This window comes from Monodelphis domestica, chromosome 8 (genome assembly GCF_027887165.1).
Source record: "Monodelphis domestica isolate mMonDom1 chromosome 8, mMonDom1.pri, whole genome shotgun sequence".
Classification (NCBI taxonomy): domain Eukaryota; kingdom Metazoa; phylum Chordata; class Mammalia; order Didelphimorphia; family Didelphidae; genus Monodelphis; species Monodelphis domestica.
Window position 1 is genome coordinate 226,283,458 of NC_077234.1, and position 23,819 is coordinate 226,307,276.

General features: G+C 34.0%; 1 protein-coding gene across 1 annotated transcript in view; it reads right to left on the reverse strand.

The window, feature by feature from the left end:
- The window catches only part of ANOS1 (anosmin 1), a 228,090-nt gene that overhangs the window by 43,095 nt on the left and 161,176 nt on the right, over positions 1 to 23,819 (reverse strand). Inside the window, exons 7-8 of the mRNA XM_016424798.2 lie at positions 15,748 to 15,953; positions 8,677 to 8,821 (exon numbers count right to left, since the gene is read on the reverse strand). Of these exons, the coding sequence (XP_016280284.1) occupies positions 8,677 to 8,821; positions 15,748 to 15,953 (351 nt within the window). The remainder of the gene's footprint in view (positions 1 to 8,676; positions 8,822 to 15,747; positions 15,954 to 23,819) is intronic.

The window sequence follows — 23,819 nt, forward strand, 5'->3', positions numbered from 1 at the left end:
ATGTGTATATATATATATAGTAGTAGTCTCTCTGGTTATTGGTTTCTTAGACTGCTTCGGCGGAACAGGCAGCAGAAACCAATAAGAAGGTTCAACGGCTGAGAGGGTGATGCAGCAAAGCACTGTGGAGTGCTTAGGGCGTGTTGGAGCACAAAAGACAACAAGGCCATCCAATGCAGCTGAGGAAGTCTCCAGGTGTAACGATTTTTTGTGCCACTAGACCCAGGCTTCCAACACCGAGAGAGCGGGACTGTCTCTGTGCATCGACTTTTCCACTTAAATCTCCTTCACGCACAAGTATCTTTGTGCACACTCATCTATTCCAACCTTGCCTACCCTTTTCAAGGGGTATATGGGATGTTCAGGGAGGGGTAGCACCCTTGGTATGGAGGGCTTGTCATGCCCTCCTAGGGCAGCTCTCCAGCCTCTGATCCCCACCTGACACCCAGCTCTCACTTGTGGCTCCCAGTAGCTGCTAGCATGCAGCAGCGGCCACACCCCAGGCAACAGCTTCGACAGGTCAGCCAAACCTTGTGAGGGTAGCCATCAGGTCATCGCCGACCCCTGGTGAACTAGGGCTTTGCTCACCCAGCATGTGAAGACTGTGTGTGTGTGTGTATATATATATACACACAACTAGAGCTAAAAAAAAAAGAGGTTAATACTAAAAGAAATGGGAAAAGAGATAAATGGGGGTAAATTTAAATGTCACAAAGAAGCTCATGGTGGGAGGAGGGAGAACATCAATACACTGAAAGGGTAAAGAGGTTCGAGATAGGAAATACTCAACTCTCATGTGCTTTGAAATTGAACCAAAGAGGGAAGAACAATCCAATCCATTGGGGCAGAGAATAGATTTGTGCCCTATTGGGGATTAGAAGGGTAACAAATGGACTGGTGGGGAGGGAAGCAGTACAAGGGAGGAAGAGGGTAAGGGGGGTAATTTTAGAAAGACTACAAGGAAAATAAGGGGGGGAATAAGAAGGGAGGGGGTAGAAAGGGAAATAAAATAAGGGTGGGATCTAGAGGGACTGATTAAAATAAGCATTGGTGTAGAAGGAAATAGTGAAAGAAGAAAAGACAGGACCAGGAGTAGAAATCAAAATGCTGGGAAATACACAGCTAGTAATCATAACTCTGAATGTGAATGGAATGAACTCACCCATAAACCTCAAGCAAATAGAGGAGTGGATTAGAATCCAAAACCCTTCCATATGTTTTCTAAAAGGACCACACATGAGGAAGGTAGATATACATAGGGTGCAAGTAAGAGGATGGAGCCAAATCTATTGGGTATCAACTGATAAAAAGAAGGCAGGAGAAGCAATCATGATATCTGACAAAGCCAAAGTAAAAATAAATCTAGTTAAAAGAGATAGGGAAAGTAATTACATCCTGATAAAAGGCATGAGGAAAAAATCGGTACTCAACATGTATGCACCAAATGGCATAGCATCCAAATTTCTAAAGGAGAAACTAATGGAGTTCAAGGATGAAATAGATAGAAAAAGTATACTAGTGGGAGACCTGAAACTTCCTCTATCTGAACTAGATAAATCAAACCAAAGAAAGAGGTAAGAGAAGTGAATGAAATCTTAGAAAAATTAGAGTTAGTAGACATGTGGAGAAAAATAAATAGGGACAAAAAGGAATATACCTTCTTTTCTGCAGCACATGGTACATTCACAAAAATTGACCATGTATTACATGTATTAGAGCATAAAAACATTGCAAACAAGTACAAAAGAGCAGAAATAATAAATGCAACCTTCTCATATCACAATACAATGAAAATAATAGTAAGGGTACATGGAGAGGTAAATCAAAAATTAATTGGAAATTAAGCAATATGATTCTTCAAAACCGGTTAAAGAACAAATCGTAGAAAGAATTAATAACTGCCTTGAAGAAAATGACCATGATGAGACATCCTTTCAAAACCTATGGGATGCAGCCAAAGCAGTACTCAGGGGGAAATTTATACCCTTGAGTTCATTTATTAACAAATTAAGAAGGGCAGAGGCCAATAAATTAGGCATGCAAATTAAAAAAAAAACTAGAAAGAGAACAAATTAAAAATCCTCAGATGAAGACTAAATTAGAGATCCTAAAAATTTTAAAAAAGGAAAGAAGAAAACCAAATTGACAGTATCCAAGCTGAAAAGGGAGACCTCATCTCTAATGAAGAGGAAATTAAGGCAATGATTAAAAACTACTATGCCCAATTATATGACAACAAATATGGCAATCTAGGTGATATGGATGAATACTTACAAAAATATAAATTGCCTAGACTAACAGAGGAAGAATAAAAACACACATGTATACATATATATGATGTATGTATGTATATTTTAACTGACAAACCCATATATTCATATATTTGTACACATATTTCTCTATATATGTATATATGTTAGAAATTTCTGACCTTAAATAATCCACTAGTGGCTAAATAAAAGATCTCATTGTTATTCTTTACTAATCAATTTTACTTTTCATTGGCTTTATGATCCAATTCTCTATGTTAACAATACAACTAAAGGTCAATTCTAAAATATCTCTACATGACCACTAGTGAAGAACAGAAAAAAGTCTAGAATTGGAAAGGTATCAGTTGGAAATATTGTTCCTAATACTTTCCAAGTATAGACTTTAAAAGGATAGATTGGATCCCTTCTCACAACTACTTTCCAGTTCTTGAATTATATGATTCTAACTCTATAGATCTTCTCTATTCCTAGGAAAAAGCTAGAAAATAGGTTAATATTCATTTCTGCCAAGCTTTACAGCAACAGATTCTGTAATAGCTTACACGTTTTCTTGATCACAAAATAGATTATGTATTTGAAATGCTGGACCACCATGTATTTTGTTTCCAAAGACCTAAAACTTTATTTCATTTTACATTGTGAAGTACTAAAAGGATTGCATGTGTACCATAGTTCTTAAATTATGAGCTTTTAGAATAATCAAGATCCATTATGTAACTATAAAAATGTGCTATTTCTAAGTTCACTCCAAATCTAAGTCTGTCAACCCTTGAAATATTCTGCTTGAAATAAAAAAAAATAATTAAAAATAAATTACTTCTCTTTATAAGTTATATTTCTCCTTTGCTTTTAGGGGCACTTTTTTATCAGTTTCCACAAAAAAGAAAACTGTATTTTGTGTAGTGGTATTTATCATTAAAATACAGTTGCCTGCAGCCTTGGAAGTAATATAACTCAAAAAGTAATTCATGTTGTGGCATTTACTACTCTTCCTCCCTATAAAATATAATTTCCCTTGCTTACACTAGAAAGTTGTAATTATTCTTTTGTTTTAGTAGTTCTGTGATGAAATATGTCATGTTCTTATAAAAGCAACATCCTATATTTATGAGATTATATAAAAAGCATTTGGACATAAAACATCAGTAAACAGAAAGCTGTATTCTACATAGTGTTTAGCAAAACCAATCTCTTTTTTATAGGACTTACCTGGTGAGAAGCAGACAATACAAGTAACAGCAGGTGTTTTGCACCATTTCTCATTATCCCCCAAGTCTTTCATTACCTAACTGCAAGTGCTTAACAAGAATGCCAGAATCAAGGGATTGCAAGGAGCTTTTTCATAGGTCAGTAATTTCATGGCTGCTCCACTCAAAGGGAATTAAAAGCCATCCTGTTTAAACACCCATTTGAATTCTCCAAGGCTTAAGATAAGTATTTATATTAATGACTCCATAGCCTTGGATGAATACCCACTAAAATATATATAAAAGGCATCTCTGCAATATGCTAATAAAAGCAGATTTATTTGTTTGCTATTATTGACATGTCAGCTTTTGTCTATTCATAGTAGTGGTTTTTACATGACTCTTTCATTGTGCTGTTCCATATAGAGGTGAATACAGAGAACACCTCATATTCTCATCTGTTATGTGTGAGGGGAGAGAGAATTCATTTATTTATTTATTTATTTATTTGTTTGTTTGTTTATTTGATGTAGGGATCAATCTGTATTAGAATTTTCTTTTAAACCTCCCTTATTTTTAAGGGAAATATCTTCTTTAATGAAAGCATCTAACTATCCAGCTGTCTTCAAAGACTTACATGGAAAGGCTGGTTTTATTTTGTCTCAGAAGCCAGGACTAAAATTTTTAGCAACCATAGGGAGAAATATTTGGGCTTATCAAAAGAAAATTTTCCTAACTGTTACAATGCCAAAGTGGCACAGGTTTCCTCATAAGGCAGTGAGTTTCCTGTTACTAGACGTCTTCAAGCAGATATGAGATGGCACAAGTATTAAATAGGGCTTATCTGTTTCCAGTACACTGCCTCTCAAGTCTCATCCAGTTCTAAATGGGATCTATAACAAAGGTCAGCCTTAAAAACTCAGAGGGATGATTTGACTAAAAAACATTTCTCCCATTAATATAGCATAGTGTCAGTTTCTTCCTCCTTGGCTTGAAATTCCCATGATTATAGGGTGACATTTCCTTGACAAATGGCAGAATGGAAGCACTGTCTCCAGAAGACCATTATTAATAAATTCCTAGAAAGCTAGAGCCTAGAAACAATAGTTCTCAGCATAGCTCAGTGGACAGAGTGCCTTACTTCAAGGCAAGAAGATCTCTTGAATTTTGCTCGAAATATTTCCTAGGTGTATGATTATAGGTATTAATCTCTCTGGACCTCTGTTTCTTTTTCTATAAATAAGAATAATAACAGCACCTATTTTCTAAGGTTGCTATGTGGATAAAAAAGCACAAAGTCCCATAAAAGTTTTAGCTGTATAAAAATCCTAACCCCTTTGCTCAATAAATTCCAGTAGCCTCCAGGACCAAATTTAAAGTGCTCTGGCATTCAAAGTCCTTCATAATCTATCCTCCTCATTCATTTCCAGACTTTTTATATCTTGTTCCCCCATACATATTTTTGATCCAGTGACACTGGCCTTCTAGCTGTTCCACAAACAAGACATTCCATCTCTTGACTCCTGACATTTTTCTTTTCTTGTTGACCATTATGCCTGGAAAGCACTCCCTCCTCAAGCCTGACTACTGATCTTCCTGGCTTCCTTTAAGTCTCAATTTAAAGCCCATGTTCTACATGAAAACTTCACCAATTGCTCCTAATTCTAGTGTCTTCCCCTCAGTTAATTATTTCCTATTTATCCTTTATATAACTTGCTTTCTGTATATTTGTTTGCCTGTTCTTTCCTCTTTTAGATGATAAGCTCCTTTAGGAGGATTGTCTTTTTAGGAAGCACTTAATAAATGTTTATTGATTGATTTTACACTCACATTATCTGATCACCTAAAATAAGGCAAAATGTAGACTAAATAGATAGAGGGGAAGTATCAAGTCATTGAAGTTTAGGATTCCTAAAAAGGGGAGGAAGACCTAGCATTGTGAGATTGACTGGTCTCTGATGTGAGATAGGGCTAGTCCCTAGGAACATAGCCCCATTTTATTAACAAAGGGTTTCCTTCCTGTTCTCATTCTCCAGCTCTATATTATCTTTGTCTATTTTTGTCTTTCTCTTCCTGTCTTTGTCTCTGTCTGTCTATCTTTCACTATCTGTGTTGTTCTCTATATTTACGTCGATCTCTCTTTGTCTTTTGATTTGACTGTCTGACTTATGTCTCTCTCTCTCTAACTGTGTGTGTGTGTGTGTGTGCATGAGTGTACATGTGTCTCAACCAAAAATGAAGCCTCTATTTCTCTTCTCTGGTTTGAAAAATAGATATATGGCATGCATGAAAACTCCTGAAGAATTTGGACAAAAATGTACCCAAAAGGCTAAGTTCAGACCCCCACAAGAGATTCCCTTTATAATTTTTTTTCTTAAAGGAATTCATTTACAGGGGCAATTTTAAATACCAAGAAGCAAAGCCTACTAAGCAGAGTATTTCAAATTATAAAGAATGGTCATTATCTTTTATATTGAAAGGCACCCCCTGGGAAAAAATTATGGAGATCTTTGCTACTCTCTCATCTTTCATTACAAGATGGCTTTTTCCTTTTAATGGCAGCCCAACCCTAACCTTCAAACAAGGATAATTTTCTCAGTATGCTCATTGTTATAGGACCTTGTTCTCAACTAGCTATCAGCCAGAAATGATCTATTAACTACTCTTTACTTTTAGATCAGTGAATATAGTGAATATGTGAATGTCAATAAAGAAATCTTGAAGGCTAAAAATCGGTTTAAAAAAACTAATGGAATAATTCTATGAGTTCAGGTTTTCAGAAACTATGACAGGAATGTGGGGACAGTGTTTTTTGGAACACAGTCAGGAGACCTTCTGGATATACCTCACCACACACCTATTCATAAATCTTGCCCTACCAAAAATCTTTGTTATCCAAAGTAAATAAACAGATATACTCTGGATATTTTTTTTTGTGAAAGTTACATTATAATTTCTAGGATTATTGATTCTATTTATTAGCAGTTAAATTCCATTCTCTTGGCTGCTATATGGGAAGCAAAATATAGGTGAAAAGGAAACAGTTGGAGAAGATGAGCTACAGGATGTTCATAGAATGTGAAATATTTTCCTTTTATTACCTCTTCCTTATTTAAGGAATTAAGTGAATAAAGGAAGTATTCTCACTTAGAGAAAGGTAAATTAGCTTTTACATCTCCTTTCATAATCCCAGATAGGGTATTTGTGTCTATCTGTCTCTATCAACCTACTTCAAGAAAAAGAAATGAAGCTGAGAAAGATAGGAGATGTAGGAAAAGGAATGAATACAAAGGGAAAAGCAAAAAACATGAGAATGGATAGCTAGACAGTACAATGAACCTCCAAGAAGTCTCAATCTATTTGTTGCTAATCATCTAAATTGAAATTAATATAAAGCATGAAACTTTAATGCACTGATAAAGACAGTCCATATTCTTGTAACTCAAATTCCTTGGTTAAAAAGATGTTTACAGTTCAGTGCCCTAAGCCATCATCCTAGAAAGTGGTTAACCTTTGCGGAATTGGCAACTACTCTCCCCATTGCAATAGCTATAGCTACTAAAGTATCAGAAAAGGTAATTCTCATCACTGAAGTCCTTGGCACTGTAATGGGGGTTCTATTACATACTGGAGTGCCAGATGTAATGGAGAAAGGGTTTTGGGATGGTAAAGGGAACAGGATCTAGGAGAGGACAGCTGATGTTTAGGGTTGGCTCAGAGAAAGAAGAGGGGGTTTGAAGATTTTTCCCCTTCTCCCTTCCCTCCTTAACTATGGCTGCTCTCCCAGATTTTCTCTTGTCCCTCTTGTCCCCTCTCCACTACTGGAGACCAAAGGGTTTCTTCTTAGGAAGATGTCTCTCCCTTTGATCTGTTCACTCACACTTGATTCACAGCTTGGGGAAAATATAACTACCTTAATGTCAATTAACTCAATCAGAGTAATAAAAGGAATAACTGATAGGGAAAAAATGGGAAAGGAAAGTGGAAGAAAGAGGGTCCCTGTCTCTATCTAAAACCCTTTTCCCTCTCTCCTCGAGTTTGGGGGGAACTCGGGCTTTGGCAGCCTAAGCCCCATGATAGTCAGGTTGGCCTAGGTTTGGCCCCTTCGTCACAGTTCAGACCCAGGGCAACAAGCTGAGGTAAAATCCGATAGAGATTTAAAATGCCTTTCTTCAGTGAGTCCCTTCAATTAGGAAATGTTGGGGGAAAGGATTTCCAGTCACAAGCAGGAAAAAATGGGTAACCCTCAGGAGAAAGTCTTATTCAACCTTTTCTCTTCAGCTTCTCCAGAGTGAGAGACCAACTGCTCTTCAGAAGGGAACCTTCTGCTCCTCCAGATTCTAACCTCCTCAGGCCCTTTCCCCGATGAGGAGAAAAATCTTCCTTTAGTGCCAGCCTCTGTCATAGCACTGTCAAATGACTCAACATCCAAAATGGGTATTATTTTATCAGTTGGAACAGCATCAAAGAAGAGGCATTAACATTAGAGTTGTTATTATACCTTAAGTTACACAGGACCTTCATATATGTGATTTATGGATAAAATTTTCATGTGTAGATTTTCCATTTAGAGTGCGAATTCCTTAAGGGAAGTAACTGTCTTGTTTTCTTTTTCAATCCCCAGTAATATGTGCAATGAATTGCACAAAATAAGAATTTAATAAATTCTCTATCTATTTATACAATGATTTCCAAGTCAACAATTTTTTGTCAATCAAGAAGCTTTTATTTATACTTTTGACTATTTGCATCTACACTACGTCCATTATCTTGTCAAATCCCAGATTACTGGATTCTTATAACCAAAGGAACCTATTTTTGGAGGAGTGCTAATCTAAACAGAATCCTTTGAGTATGACCTTTTAAATTTGTCCAACGTATCTAGAATCACTTAAGAAGTCATATGGAAATGATATTTTTCCATCTATTTTAGAACAAATAAGGAATGCTATTATTTTCTATCCAAACTTTATATGGCATAATGATTAGTAACCTCTTCTTTTTTCTGAAATGGGACCTTAAAGATTCACAATTAAATTAACTTTGAATGCAACATTTAAAGTGTAGTAGTGATCTATTCCACTGATATTTTCTCTTAAATACCCAATTCCAAAGTAGTACCTATTCTTATACTTTAAATTCCCTTTGTTTCCTATTATCTTTTTAGTTTATTTTAATGTATTCATTACATTTAAAAGAAGATGGGAAATACTTACTATTACTTGTTGCTTGTGTGGCAGTGAAGTAAAGAGACACCTTAGAACTTTTTAGGCGTACTTGTCCCCAGTAAGTTATGGCCTGTATTTCTACCATATAGTTGTTATTTGGCTGAAGACCCTCCAGGATCACATAATTCTGAGACTATAATTGAAAAGAATATAAGCAAAAACAATTAAATCATTAGAAAGATTTGAATTTTTATCAGAGGACCACTAAATTAAAAATGCTATTGCCAGGGATCAGTAAGATAACACATTCAGTGTAGCCTTTAGTTTCATCTACTTAAATTCCATTTGACTTTTAAAAAGTCACTAAATATAGAAAAAGAACAAAAATTTAAAAATGAAACATAAACTTTTAAAGATTGGATTTTGATAAATGAATTAAATTGATTTAATGCAAGTTTTAATCTTTTAAATTCTCAAATACTATTGAAAACTGTATATGTTGACATAAGCTTGTGTCTCAATAAATATAATTGATTAAACCATCTTTTCTCAATTATTTGGGATAATGAAGTAATCAGTCAGCTCAAAATGATTATAAAACTTAAGCTTGTATTATGTGCTCATTAAACGTTTTAGATTGTAAATAATTGCCTGGGCACTGATTTGATCTTTTGAAAACTTCATAAAAGTTGATCTAATAACATGACTCCCACAAAATACATGAAAGCTAAACACTGTAGTTCTACAAATCAATAGTCTCTGTCCAAGAGGAGTTTGGATATTTGAGTTGATACAGCATGAAAACAGAAACATAAATACATAAAAAGAAATTTAAAGAGGGAGGAAGCACGAATAACTTAAGGACTCAGAATGTTACCCACAAAGGATGATTTCTGAATTGAGAATAGAAAAAAGGACCTTATGAAGGTCCACAGAAAACAGAATCACAAGCAGAAAGATTAGCATTACAGTTTGGCTATAATATAGAGTGCATGAAGAGGGAATGTAAACTAAAGCAAAAATTCTAAGTGGGCTGGAAGTCTTAAAAGTCAGTTTTAAGGGTTTCTGTTTTATCTTAAAAACAATAAGGGAAACCATTGTAGGTTTTTGAAGGGTTCAGAAAGGGGAATTGTCAAGCTTGTATTAACAAGTTCATTTCAGAGAGTGTGTGGACAAAACTTAGGAGAAGAAAAATACAAGATGATTAACCAGGAGGACATTACAATAGAAGATAAGTAAAGAAGACATGAACTAGGATTTTGGCTGTGTGATTGGAGAAAAAGAAATGATTCAAGAAATATTGTGGGAATAGAATGAACAGGATTTAGTAATATAATAAATATAGGAAGGGGAAAGAAATTAACTGAAACCTCAGTAACTAGATGATGGTACCCTCATCAGAAATATAGTTATAATAATGTTTAGGAGGGAGAAGTGATGAGTTCTACATTATTTATATATATATATATATATACATATATATATATATATATATAACTACATATATATGTATATATTTTAAACCCTTACCTTCCGTCTTGGAATCAATGCTATTTATTGGTTCTAAGGCAGAAGAGTGGTAAGGGCTAGGCAATGGAGGTTAAGTGACTTGGCCAGGGTCACACAACTGGGAAGTGTCTGAGGCCAGATTTGAATCTAGGACCTCCCATCTCTAGGACTGACTGTCAATCCACTGAACCACCCAGCTACCCCCTCTACATTATATATATTTTTAATTTAAATGGTAACAGGAAATTTAAGTGAAAATATACCAGAGATATACTGCATGGACAGTTAGGTGGCATTTGGCCTGGAGTCAGGAAAACCTGAGATTCAAATATGACCTCAAATACTTATTAGTTGTAAGACCTTGGGGAAGACATTTAACCCTATTTGCCTCCATTTCCTCATATATACAATGGGCCACAAAACTAAATGACAAATTACTCCAGTAACCTCGAAAGGGATCATGAAGAGTTGGACATGACTGAAATGACTGAACGACAGCACTACAAGGAGTATATGAGAATGTGTGATTGAAGATTAGAGAAATTAAAGTTGGGTATGCAGAAATGGGAGCTCTCTAAGAATTGATATCTTTTAATTCATCAGAGCAGATGAAAATGCCTCCCAAATTTCTGTATAATGGAGAAAGAAGTGGGTGGATATTATTTTTTGAGGACAGAAAAAATTAAAAAAAAAATTTCTGATTAATCCTGACCTGTTGGTTACACAATCATTACAGTTGAATTTACTAGAATATCCCATTCCCTTGTTATTCTGGTTTACTGAGATTTCAGTTTATTTAAATACTATCTAGTAATATCTAGTAATATTTGTAATGCTACCAACAAAAAATTCAACCTCTTTAAACTGTAAATAATAAAGGCTTGGATTTTTTAAATTTCATTTTGGTTTTTAAGGCCATATGTTCTGTCTAAATTATTTTCCTAAATTAGTCTGCAATCCTTTGCATATATTAAGGATGAATATAAGAAAATAAGATATTTTGGTCAATTATATTTTCAGTTAACAAAAAGTTAAATAGAAATTATGTATTATTTTAGACTGTAGTAGAGAGTTTTGTTTAAAAAAAAGAAAATTTCAGCTCTTAATTTTAAGGAGAAACATTTTCAGGGAAATAAATATTTTTTCATAACCTGGAATAAGAGGCTATATTTTAAAAAATACTGTACGTTAATCATGCACTTTGTCTCAGAAGAAATAGGACATAGAGTTGGAAAGGACCAAAAAGATCATCTAATAAAGTTTCCTCATTTTGCCCAGAAACTGAAAGAAATTGTCACTTTCCCAAAGTCATTTAGGCAATAAATAGGAGAGATGGGACTTAAACTTAGGTCCTCTGCATCCAGATTCTGTTTCTTTTTACTTATTTCCTCAAAAGGACTACACACAAACACAAACACACACACACACACACACTTCCTTACTTCCTATTTTATCCAATATAAATAAATTGAGTGGGAAAATGTTGATCACAGATATAAAGTGGTTTCTTCACAGGAAAAAGGAGCTAGTTGACATAGTAACTTTATGCTGGATAAGGATTCAGGAGGACCTGATGTCTGATCCAGTCTCTTAAATGTAATATCTCTGTTAGGCAAGTCATACAACTTCTGTCTATGTCCTCAACTGTTAAATGGTAAAAATAATAGTACCTATCTCCCAGGGATGTAGTAAGGATAAAATGAAATATTTATAAAGTCCACTGCAACCTTAAAGACCTTATAAATACTAGTGTTTATTATTGTTGTTCACAGATTCTTAAATTCAAGAAATATCATTGCTAATAAGAAGCTGAAATATAAAGTGAAAATCAACATTGGTCTTGGAGTCAGTGGTCTGGCCCAAATCTAATACTAACTTTATGTCCCTGGGAAAATCATTTAAAAATCTTTTAACCTTAGTTTCTTCATCTGAAAAAATGGGGATAATAATAATTTAACTATCTACCCCTACAGGATTATTAAAATTACAAAATTCTGTAAACATTAATGGGCTATTCAAATAGAAATTATTTCCAAATATGTTTACAAAAGAAATCCTAACACTATCTGACTTCAATTGCAGATACAAAAGAACCTGTACATTAAGATAAATAAGTATCAATTGGTAAATTATGACCTCAAACACATAGGTAGATATGCAGTACATATTTTTGTTACTCCCAAGGTAAGAAAATGTCATTTAAGCTGATAATTTTCCCTGGCGAATCAATTATATTACTTATGCCTAAGAAAAAGGTTCTAGTGGAGATCCTTTGTATACTTAACCCAAACAGTTAAGAAGTTAAAGTGAAATAAATATCTCTTATGTGGACAACTTCTTGAGAATTTTAGTGCCTTTCCTTATTAATAAGGTTAAGGCAGCTGAAATAGTATATAACATGAAAACTGGATAAATAGTTAAGATAACACATTTGTGTAACCTAGGAAAAGTCTTTAAAAATAGCTTTATGTGCCTACAAGTCAAATTGTCAAATCTCTACTGCTCAGGAAAATACATTTGCCTTTAAATATTTGGCTTGGGAAATGGAGAGAACCCTGGATAGAATACTAGAAATAATAAGCATCAGAAACCATGAAAGGTCCTCTATTTTCTGTGTCAAAGAACATGAGTTAATCATTGTGCTATTGGCTGGTAGAAGAGCTATCTCTGCACATATCTAGAATGATTCGTTGGCTTCTTCCAAGGCATCAAATGCACCCTGAAGAGCAGCCATCACTGCAAAAGTCTAACCTCAAAGGTGTTAATGTATTGGTACCTCTAGAGCTTACTGGCTTTACTTCTTCAAAACCTCAAAGGGCTTGCAGAGCAACCAACTGACTAAGCTAAAATAGAGGCAGTCAATTGCTTTCATTTAGAAATCCTATTTGATTTAGGCTAACCATGTCTTTTATATGGGTTAACAGAGAGACCTCAATGATGAGAGGTCAACTGCCCTAAGGAAAGACATGTACTACACCATGATCTAAGAGAGTCAACAGAATGTCATTCATAAATTTTCACAGACCCTGGGCCAGGTAAACTAGCATATCTATAGGGAGCATTTCTTCTGATCCTCCTGTTAAAGGGAATGTGAAGAAACAATGGCATTACTCTCCCAGAAAACAGCAGCACACCCTACCCAGTGTGTAGTAAGGCACTTAATAAATGTTGACTTGAAATATCCTCTAGTCTAAGCACATTTATGATGTCACATTAAAGCAAGCCAGAGTTCATGGGGTAACCAAATTCACAACTAAGTAAAAGGCAGGAAATTAAGTTGCTAGCAGTGGACCAAATCCAGGGATCTCAGAGAGCAAAACCAGAAGATAATAATGGAGAATGATAGATGATCAGATGATGCTTTATCTCATGCAATTTATCTGCTAAGGATATAATTATTTTTATTGCCATATTGGTATTGGGTGGATTTGAGTTTTTATGCTAAAAATGCAAAATCACACTGTAAAATAAACTTTTTTATATGGATAATTTTCTGGCATTTACACTTATGTATGTGTAAAAGAAAGATGAAAAAGTAGTTTCATTAAGTGTTCTAGGTATTATATTTTATGCAGCTGTCTCCTTTATCTATTGCCAAGTATTAACTTATTTTGTGAACCACCAGTCTCAAGGGAAAAAAAAGTAGATAATACAAATTGTCATTTTCTCTCTTATTCAGATGTTATTACACTTATTACAATTTTAAAAATTTGCCACATATTCATTCATAATACTCAACTATTAGTGAAAGAAACTAGAACCTATTATGCTTCTAGCTTCACATTGAGGGATTATTGGCCTGAAGAAGAGTGTCTTATGCTTACTGTTTGATTTAAGAATGTTATTATTTTCTACAACTTCCATTTTTTTTAAATAGAGAAAACACTGAGAGCTGCAAATTCCTAAATATTTATTCAGAATTAAGAGAATCTTGATAGGAAAAATCTGTGAGCTGTACAGAAAGCAATATGGCAGCTGAATATGGGACAATTTCTTTATTAGGTAATCAAAAAATTGCATAATATATGACATAGATAATCCCACTCTGATAAAACTTTAGAAGAGAGAGGAAACATGCAATTTCAGTGGAATAGAGATGAAAAAATACCCTCTTTCATTTAGAGAGCTAGCTAGGGAACTAAAAGGTTAAGTGACTTGCCTAGGGTCACACAGCCAGTATGTGTTGGAAGCAAGAATTGAATCAGGCACTTTTAAAGTATGAGGTCAATTCTATAGATACCATATGTTGACTCTCCTGATAAAGCATATCACAAAAGTAACCAAAATAGGCATATTGTTTTCAGTTAAATATTTTTTATTTCAGTTTTTCTTATAATAAATTATAGTTCAGATATTTCAGCATTATATTACTTGTTAAGATCTTGTTTTTTTTTTTTGTTTGTTTGATCTCATTGTTTTCTTGGTAAAGATACTGGTCATCTATTCCTTCTCATGCTCATTTTACAAATAAGGAAATTGAGAAAGTGAATTTAGGAAGATGAACTAACCACTGAATAAATAACTACCCACAAAATCTTTTGCACTCTTTAATACTAACAAAGATCTATGTTTCTCAATCAATACAAATCACAGAATCTCCATGACATTGAAGATGCACAAGTTGCCATGTCCAAAAACAAAAACAATCACTCAATGTTCATGAGTGTCTCAATCAAAAGTAGACTGGTCCTTACATGACAGGTGATGGAATCTCACCAAGTCTCTAATTAAAATCTTGAGAGCTTATGATCTGTTGGTATTAGCTTCAAGATTTGAGGACCATATTAAAATCATGAGACATCAAAGAAGCTCTTTAGGGGAAGGTGTTTTTCATGCTTTCACAATTTGCAACACTAAAATATTTTACTTAAAGAAAACTAAATAAACCAATTCAATTGTTTTTATGTTAACTACTAACATGACCCAGAATGTTCAATATCATTGAAATCTCATTTCAGAAAAATGTTTCAACAGAATCTTATTTGTTTTCATCTGGGCAATAAACTATCCTATGCAATTTTGGTAGCTGCAAAAAATAGATATCCCCCAACTTCCATTTTCTAGTCTGTTGAGTTTTCAACGTACTGGATTACAGATGCAAATATGGCATATGAACAAAATGCACATTTCTTCCCCCATTTGCAGGAATCCAAAAACCAAAGTCCCACATCTGTGTATAAACAACTCTGGGTTATAGCCTTTTCAGTTCCTAAACATCTGTGATAGAGATAATTGAAAATGTTCCTTCCATTTCTATGAACTGTGACTCTCACTTGGGCATGAGCTGAACAAGGAATTGAAGTATAGTTTCCTTCTAAAACAAAGAAAACTTCCAAAATGCTTTTTATATTCACTTATTTAGCTCTCTCTCTCTCTCTCTCTCTCTCTCTCTCTCTCTCTCTCTTTCTCTCTCTCTCTCTCTCTCTCTCTCTCTCTCTCTCTCTCTCTCTCCTGTTTCTCTGTGTCTGTCTCTGTCTCTATCTTTCTCTCTCTCAGCATTTCCCTCTCTAATCTCAGAGGAATCTTCTTAACTGTATTTCACTCTGTACACTCTTATATTACAACACACATCCAGAACATTAACCCCTCTTTCTGGTTTTTGTACCTTACCCCATCAGTTGTCTTTCTTCTCTTCTTTTTAGATGGCACAACTGACTTGCTGCTGACTGTCCAACTCCAAAAGACTTTGTAGTGATGCACGGGAATATCAGGTTCTTCTGGCATGTCCCAAATAATTCTTACAGTCACACTTCCATCACTGTTAGTAGTGGAGTTGGCAATCCTGAGATTAGCTGGAGCTGGTGGAGCAGATGGATCTGAAGCCCCAGAAAAAAGCAAAAAATATTACTAACTCACCAAGGAGAATCCTAGGTCTAGCTATTTGGCATAGTTAACGACAAATATTAAATTACAGGAAAATCATATTGACTTTGGTGCAACACAGCCTATAATGACCACCAAGATTTCCTTTGCATGTAGTATATTTGTTTATATTTGATGCAGTATACACACCATACAATAATAATGACCTTCCCAAAAGAACAATGAGTCACAAGACAGTGATCCTAATTTGAAGGTTACCATGAATCCTCCAGATATTTAACAGTAACTGTAGTCAGTTACAGCTGCAGCATTTCATATGTCACAATATTATTCATCCTAAATCATGTAGGATTTAGCAGGTATGTAAGGCTGTTCTTCCTTTAAAAGCAATGAGGAAGGAGAGCAATCAAAGAAATTTGACTCATTCAAGTAATTGCCTTCTTTTTAATACCTTATAGCATTTGATCCATGTAGGTTGATAAAAACCACACAATGTGATAAGTCAAACCAAAATGCCCCATTCTGGATCCAAGTTACAAATTGGATGACTTATGTACAACATTCATTTTTGCAATTTTAACTTTTCTGCTTGGTCTCAGAGACCAAAGCCTTCTTAACTGTCAAGCAAGAGATTAGATTCTGAAATTATGATGCTACAAATCTTCCAAAAAGAAAACCCTCTGAAGTTGGCTAAAATGGGTTAAACTAGAGACTTTACTGCATTAATGTAGTTAATGGTAAGAATTGATGCTTCTCACTGCAAATATTTTGCTGATCCACTTTCTGTAAAAGGCAGAGCTGCAGAGAAACACTGTCTAATGTTATAATACTGTTTATTTTAAAGAGACACAAACCTGTAATTATCAGGCATTACTACTATCTTGACATAAATAAGAAAGAAATACTCAGAAAAGACTTTAAAGAGCTTTCAGAATAGGTCTTTTTTTTTTTAGTAATAATGAGAGTATAAGAAAAAAAGTTTGCTCATTGTAACTTTTACTTTTTAAAAATCCTTGTTTTCCATCAGTTACAATTCTAACTAGAATAGGAGGGCAAGGGTTATGCAATAAATTTGTTCAGAATCTCATGGTTAGGAAATGTCTGAGGCTAGATTTGAATCCAGGTTCTCCTGACTCTACCCTTGGCACTCAAGCTGCTAAACAACCTAGCTGCCCCTTACTCTTACTTTTTAATGAATCTAGGGTATTAAATAGAGAGAAGAGATGGAGCTGGGTGACACACTGGATAGAGTGCCAGATTTAGTCAGCAAGACCTGAATTCAAATCCAGCCTCAGATACTTACTAGATGTTTGACCTGGACAAATCACATAATCCTGTTTTTTTTTTTCCACTTTCCTCCTCTGAAAAATGAGCTGGAGGAGGAAATCACAAATTACTCCACTCTCTTTTTCAAGAAAGCCCCAGATGAGGTCATGAAGAGTCAGACACAACTGAAATTACTGAATAAGTATGTGTGCACACAAAAGTACATATACACACATACAATATATATATATATATATATATATATATATATATATATATATATATATATATATATATATATATATATATAACTTGACTTGATTCTGTAGCCTATATGTCTTAGGTGAAAATGACACAAATTGGTTTCCATCACCAAAAGTTAAAAAAAAATGGGTTTTGTTGTTCAATCATTTCAGAGGTTCTTTTTTTTTTTTTCTCAAGCAGGTCCGGGTAGTTGCAATCTGAAAACCTGCCAAAGGAGATTTGAATCATCTATAAATATTTGAACAGGCTTTTCTTAAATATGTATTCCTTCACACGGGCTTATATAGGATGCCTACTGAGTTTAGTTGATAGAATTTAATTGATAAAAGCAATTAGGGGGTTTGGATAGGGATAAAAGAGAGACCAAGTTATAATATTTCACCAAGAAATCACGAAAGAAATAGATTGGGTTAATTAATTTGAAATAGTAAAAGAAAAAAAAAAACTACCCTTCTTCCATTTAAGGAATTAAACACTAACAAATTATAAATAATGTGATATTCTGAGAGCAAATCTAGTTCATATTAAGTGTTGCAACTGTGTTGCATTCACCCTGTAGAATATAACCTGCTTGAAAGTAAAGGTTATTTCACCATTTTTATCTGATTTTGGTCACTGAGAGCAGAGCCTTGACCAATGTTGGTACTTAATAAATATTTGCTGAACTGAATCTAACTGAATTTGCCAGAAAACCCATCAGGATAAAAGTTAGGAGGGTATCAAATACATTTTATTTTACCAATAATTTTCTTCATAATGGATATTAAAATTATAATGTGAAAATATACTATTAAATGAATGTCCTATATATTCTAAATTCATTCAGTATCCTTAAGTTAAATTACTCCTATAATGTAACACTACTGGATCATAGGAGTCAATTAGCTATGATTACAGTCAACTAAGACAGGCTTAGTTAAATATTTATAGACATGAAATGACCTAAAATACCTAAAATTCAAAAATGGGAATTAATAACAGTCGTTTCATTGTATATTTGTATTTTGGCTCGAAGTCCATTTTCATTATAAGAAATCAGATGTAACATGTATGCAAATTTCAAGGTGCTTCTCCTTGGAAATACTAGACTTTTTCAAAAGTGGGCAATTATCAATTCAAAATTGCCCCAGAAAACTGAAAACCCTATGGAGGCAGGGACCAAATTATTTATAAACTTTAAGTATTGGGCCAGGGTGGAAGTAACACCTGCTCAAAGAGGTCCAGGAAAGTTAATTATCAAATTTTCAATGTATTTTATACATTAGAAGTTGGCAAATGCTAAAAATTGGGATTTTATTTATTGTTTTGTTGATTGTCTAGATGGACAAAGGTAATGGAGAAGGGTAAGCTAGGAGCCTCAGTTAACTGAGCACCAGGCCTAGAGATAGGAGGTCCTCAGTTCAAATATGGTCTCAGATTTTTCCTGCCTAAAGTGAGCCTTTTTAAAATTTTTCTGCCTTGGAACCAATACACAGTATTGACTCTAAGATGGAAGGTAAGGGTTTAAAAGAAGTAATGGAAAATATATTAATAATATAGATTAAATTTAAAAGTAGATCCTTACTTAAAAGCACAATTTTTTTTTCTTGGAAAGCTTTTTATAAAGCTATTTACCAGCATAACACTTTTGTTCCTAATGTTTAATAAAGTGCTCTGCATACAAGAAGAGTTTAATGAATTATCATTGAATTAATGAGTAAATGATCACTGTGGAATAATGAGAAGAGAAAAAATATGGAAGAAAAAGTCCAGTTAATCTCCATATATCCCCATATGCAGGGAGGGTCACATCAAAACAGTCCAAAATGGACATGAATTTTTATTAATTTTGAAATGATTCAAAAGTTTCTCTTAAAAGTTCATAAAAATGTAATATATCCATACAAACTAGACATCAAATCCTATGTTATTATAATTTAAAATATACTTTTATGTAATAAAAGTAACTTCTATTCAGAGAATCATAGAATTTTTGTTTAATTTGTAAGGAGTTAAAGGTCATCTAATAAAAACCCTTCACTTGATGGATAAGGAAAGTCAGCTACAGAAATATAAAATAATTAGACCTAAAATACTCAGGTAGTAATTGGAAAATTCTGGCCTAAAATCCAATACTCCTGACTCTCCTCTACTGATTTCCTACACCAACAGTTCTCAAACATGGTGGGCTTATGACCCACTTACACTCTTAAAAATGACTGAAGACCTAAGAGATTTTTTCTTTAGAATATATCAATCTATACATACCACATTAAAAACTAAAAAGCCTTGGTTTATTATGAAAAATAGTTTTGATATCACAGAACCCATGAATGGATATCAGATATACCAAGAGTTCCCTGGACCACACTTCAGAACCACTGTCCTACACTAATCTACCTTTTAAAAATGTTTAAATTTTTAAATGTTTAAAAAATGTTTAAATTCTTTGTGCAGTGGCACAGAATTGGAAACCGATAGTATACATTAATTAGAGAATGACTGAACAAGTTGTGGCATGTGGTTGTTATAGAAAATTATTGCACCTTAAGAAATGATGAACAGAGAAACTTCAGAAAAACCTGGAATGTTATATGAACTAATGCAAAGGGAAGTAAGCAGAACCAGGAGAATAGTATATACAGTAATAAAGATATTGTACAATGATCAGCTGTAAAAGACTAAACTATTATCAGCAAAACAAGGTTCCAAGATAGCCCAAAGGGATGCATGATAAAAAATAAAATTTTTAGATTTAAAATGCTGTTCACTGCCAAAGAAAGAACTATTAGAATCTGACTGTAGATCAAAACACATCATCCTTTACTTTATCTCCTTTAGGAAAAAAATTTAAATTAAATTAAAAAAAAAAACTTTAAAAAGCAACTGCTCTCACAGGTTTTAGAAAGCAAGAAATCTTCAGAAAATTAAATGTGTTAAAGTTGAGGAATGTAAGAGCAAAAATTCATTTGAATATAAGCTTACTTTCTCAGAGGTATTTCCTCAAGAATACAAAGTCTATAAATGTTGCATGTGTAGTTTAGTATATAACCTTCCTTCAAGTCTTATATAGTGATCTTGCCATGCTAAGAGTCATATATGCTATCAGTAATACAAGACAGATTCTTTCAGTATTTTGGATTTCAAATTATTTGATTTGAGGTTTTGTGGTCAATAACCATATGAAATGTTGCTCACTTGTGGCATATTGGAAGATCTTTAAAATTTTATTGGGGAATGTGACCAAAGCATTACTTATCACTAGTGGAAAAATATGGAGCAATGAAAATAAAGTTCAAATTACTAAAGAAAAACTATGGAAAAGTGCAATTCCAGAAAGAAAAAAAAGAAAAAATATTCTTATACTTAAGGCAGTTGGGAAGGATTCATAGTGTTTATAACTACAACTATTTGCTAAATCCAGAAATCCACATCCATAATATTAAAGAGAAACTATCATTTTCAGGGGCAAGGCAGGTTGAAAGCATCAAAGACAACTAACTCCATCGTGTTCTCCCCTGCCTTATGTGATGTGCAAAATTTCATAACAAATAAATTACATGAAGCTTTTTTTAACATGGAATATGTGTAGGATAGTCAGACATGACAACATCCTTTTCATGAAATATCATCATGCATGTAATTGTAGCCCTCGGTTTATGTCTAATTTCAAGATAATTTTTCTATTTTTATTGATGAATATTTTAGAGGGTTTTTTTCCCCAAGAATCATTTGGTAGTATCTGTGACTGCTACAACTTGCAACTCTTTGAAAAACTGCATTGCAGACAAGTTTCCAGCCATTAAATAGTTTCAAGGCACATGCAGAAGGCTGAGCTCTGCCCATTTGAAATGGTACACATAAACCAGCTGTGCAACTGTATAAAAAACTCATGGGTCCCTTAGGAGTCACAGAGAGAATTTTACAACTGCAAGTGGGTGTCTGTTCTAGTTTTACTAACACTCAGTAATGTATGCATGAAATCACATCCAGTATGGTACTTATGAGCTGGGAAAACAATGTCGTCTGCTTCCTTTTCCTTGGTAATTTATACCCTATATACACTAGTAACTTCATCCTTAAAAGAAAAACCCACACAAGAAATACCAAATACAGGTAACTCTTCTACTTGGAATAAAAGAGCTAGAGAATATTAGAATTATTTGAAGGAGTTTTGACCTTTGGACTAACAAAGTTAATGATATTGGTTATAGATAACAAAAACTATTTATAAAACAAAATTTTTGTCTGACTGGTTTAATAATAGCTAAATTCAATAGGAAAATGTGCATCTAACTTCTCTATTAAAAGTTGGCCTGGCTGCTTTAGGAAATTTACAAGCAAAGGATGGGTGAACTGAGCTAGTATTTACCTAAAAAAATGAGTAATAATCTGTGTCTGTCTTTTATTATCATCCTTCACAATCTAGGAGCAATCCCAAATTTTCAACATAAAGTATTTTCCCTACTTCTCCACTTCAACAAGTATAAATGGCACTTTATTGCATGCCATTCCTCTACTCAATAAACTCCAATATGTCCCTATTACTTATAACACAATTCTCAACTCTTTTTTTGTGTCATGGACTTCATTGGAAATCAGGAAAAGCCTAAGCATTCTTTTTCAGTAATTTCACAAGCATAAAATGAAATATGTAGGACTTCAAAGGAAAATGGTTATATTAGAATGCATTTATCAAATACAACCAAACAAGCACAACCAAAACTAAGTTCACTGGCCTCGGGTTAAGAACCTAGTGCTTTAGAATCACGAATAAAATTCCCTCTTTGGAATTTAAAGGTCTCAATCTGGTATTTTTCCAGTCTTCTTAAATTTGCTTCTCTTCTGTTCACTCTATAGCCAGACTAAACTATTTGCTATTCCTTATATATGGCAATTCATATCTATTTTCATGCTTTTGCATAGGTTGACTATGATTCCTGAAATGCTCTCCTTCCTCACTCCTACTCCTTAATTTCTTTGGAATCCTTTAAGACTTAGCCTACCCAATATGGAACTATGCCCAAAGGGCGCTAAAAGACTATCTGCCATTTGATCCAGTCACAGCACTGTTGGTTTAGACCCCAAAGAGATCATAAGGAAAAAGACTTGTACAAGAATATTTATATTTGTGGTGGCAAAAAATTGGAAAACGAGGGGATGCCCTTCAAATGGGGAATGGTTGAACAAATTGTGGTATATGTTGGTGATGGGATACTATTGTGTTCAAAGGAATAATAAAGTGAAGGAATTCCATGTGAACTGGAATGACCTCCAGGAATTGATGCAGTGAAAGGATCAGACCCAGGAGAACATTAAACAGAGAGACAGATACGTTGAAGTACAACTGAATGTAATGGACTTCTCTACTAGCAACAATGTAATGATCCAGGACAATTCTGAAGGACTTATGAGAAAGAATGCTATCCACATTCAGAGAAAGAACTGTGGGAGTAGAAACACAGAAGAAAAACAATTGCTTGATCACATGGGTTGATGGGAATATGACTGGGGATGGCTGTAGACTCTAAATGATCACTCTAGTGCAAATATCAATAATATAGAAATAAGTCTTGATCAATGACACATGTAAAACCCAGAGGAATTGCACATTGGCTGCAGGAGGGGATTGGGGGAGGATAAGGAAAGAAAATAAATCTTGTAATCATGGAAAATATTCTAAATTAATTAATTAAATAAAATTTTCCAAAACTTAAAAAAAGAGTTAGCCTACCTTTAGGGGAAGTTAAAGAGCTAGTCCTAGAGTTAGAGGTCCTGGGTTCAAAAATGATCTCAGATATTTCCTAGCTGTTTGACCCTGGGCAAATTAATTAATTCCCTTTTCCTATCCCTTACTGCTTTTCTTCCTTAGAAATAAAGTATTCATGGAGGAGGGGGAGGTGGGGAGAAAAAGAAAATGACCTTTGTCTCTAATGAATAATGCTTGGAAATGATCAAATAAAATATTATTTAAAAAAAGAAAAAAGAAATAAAGTATTCATTCTAGGACAGAAAATAATTTGTTTTTAGACAAAAAGGGATTAGCTTCCCTACTACAGCTGGTCTTTCCTAGTCTCTTATGATATTTATTTCCATCTATTTGTATTTCCCAATATTTAGATGCTGCTTTCCCCAATTAGAATGTAAGTTCTTTGAGAGCAGGTTTAGACCTGTGTTTTTGTTTAGTTTTTGTTTAGTGTTTTTGCCTTCCTTTGCAGCTTAATACAATTCCAGGCATATAGTAAGAACTAAACAAATATTTGTTGGTTAATTAAAACAGACCCATCTTTTTTTCTTAGTTCTCATGTGACTGACTTCTTTAAATTAATAATTGTCTACATAAGTTAAGA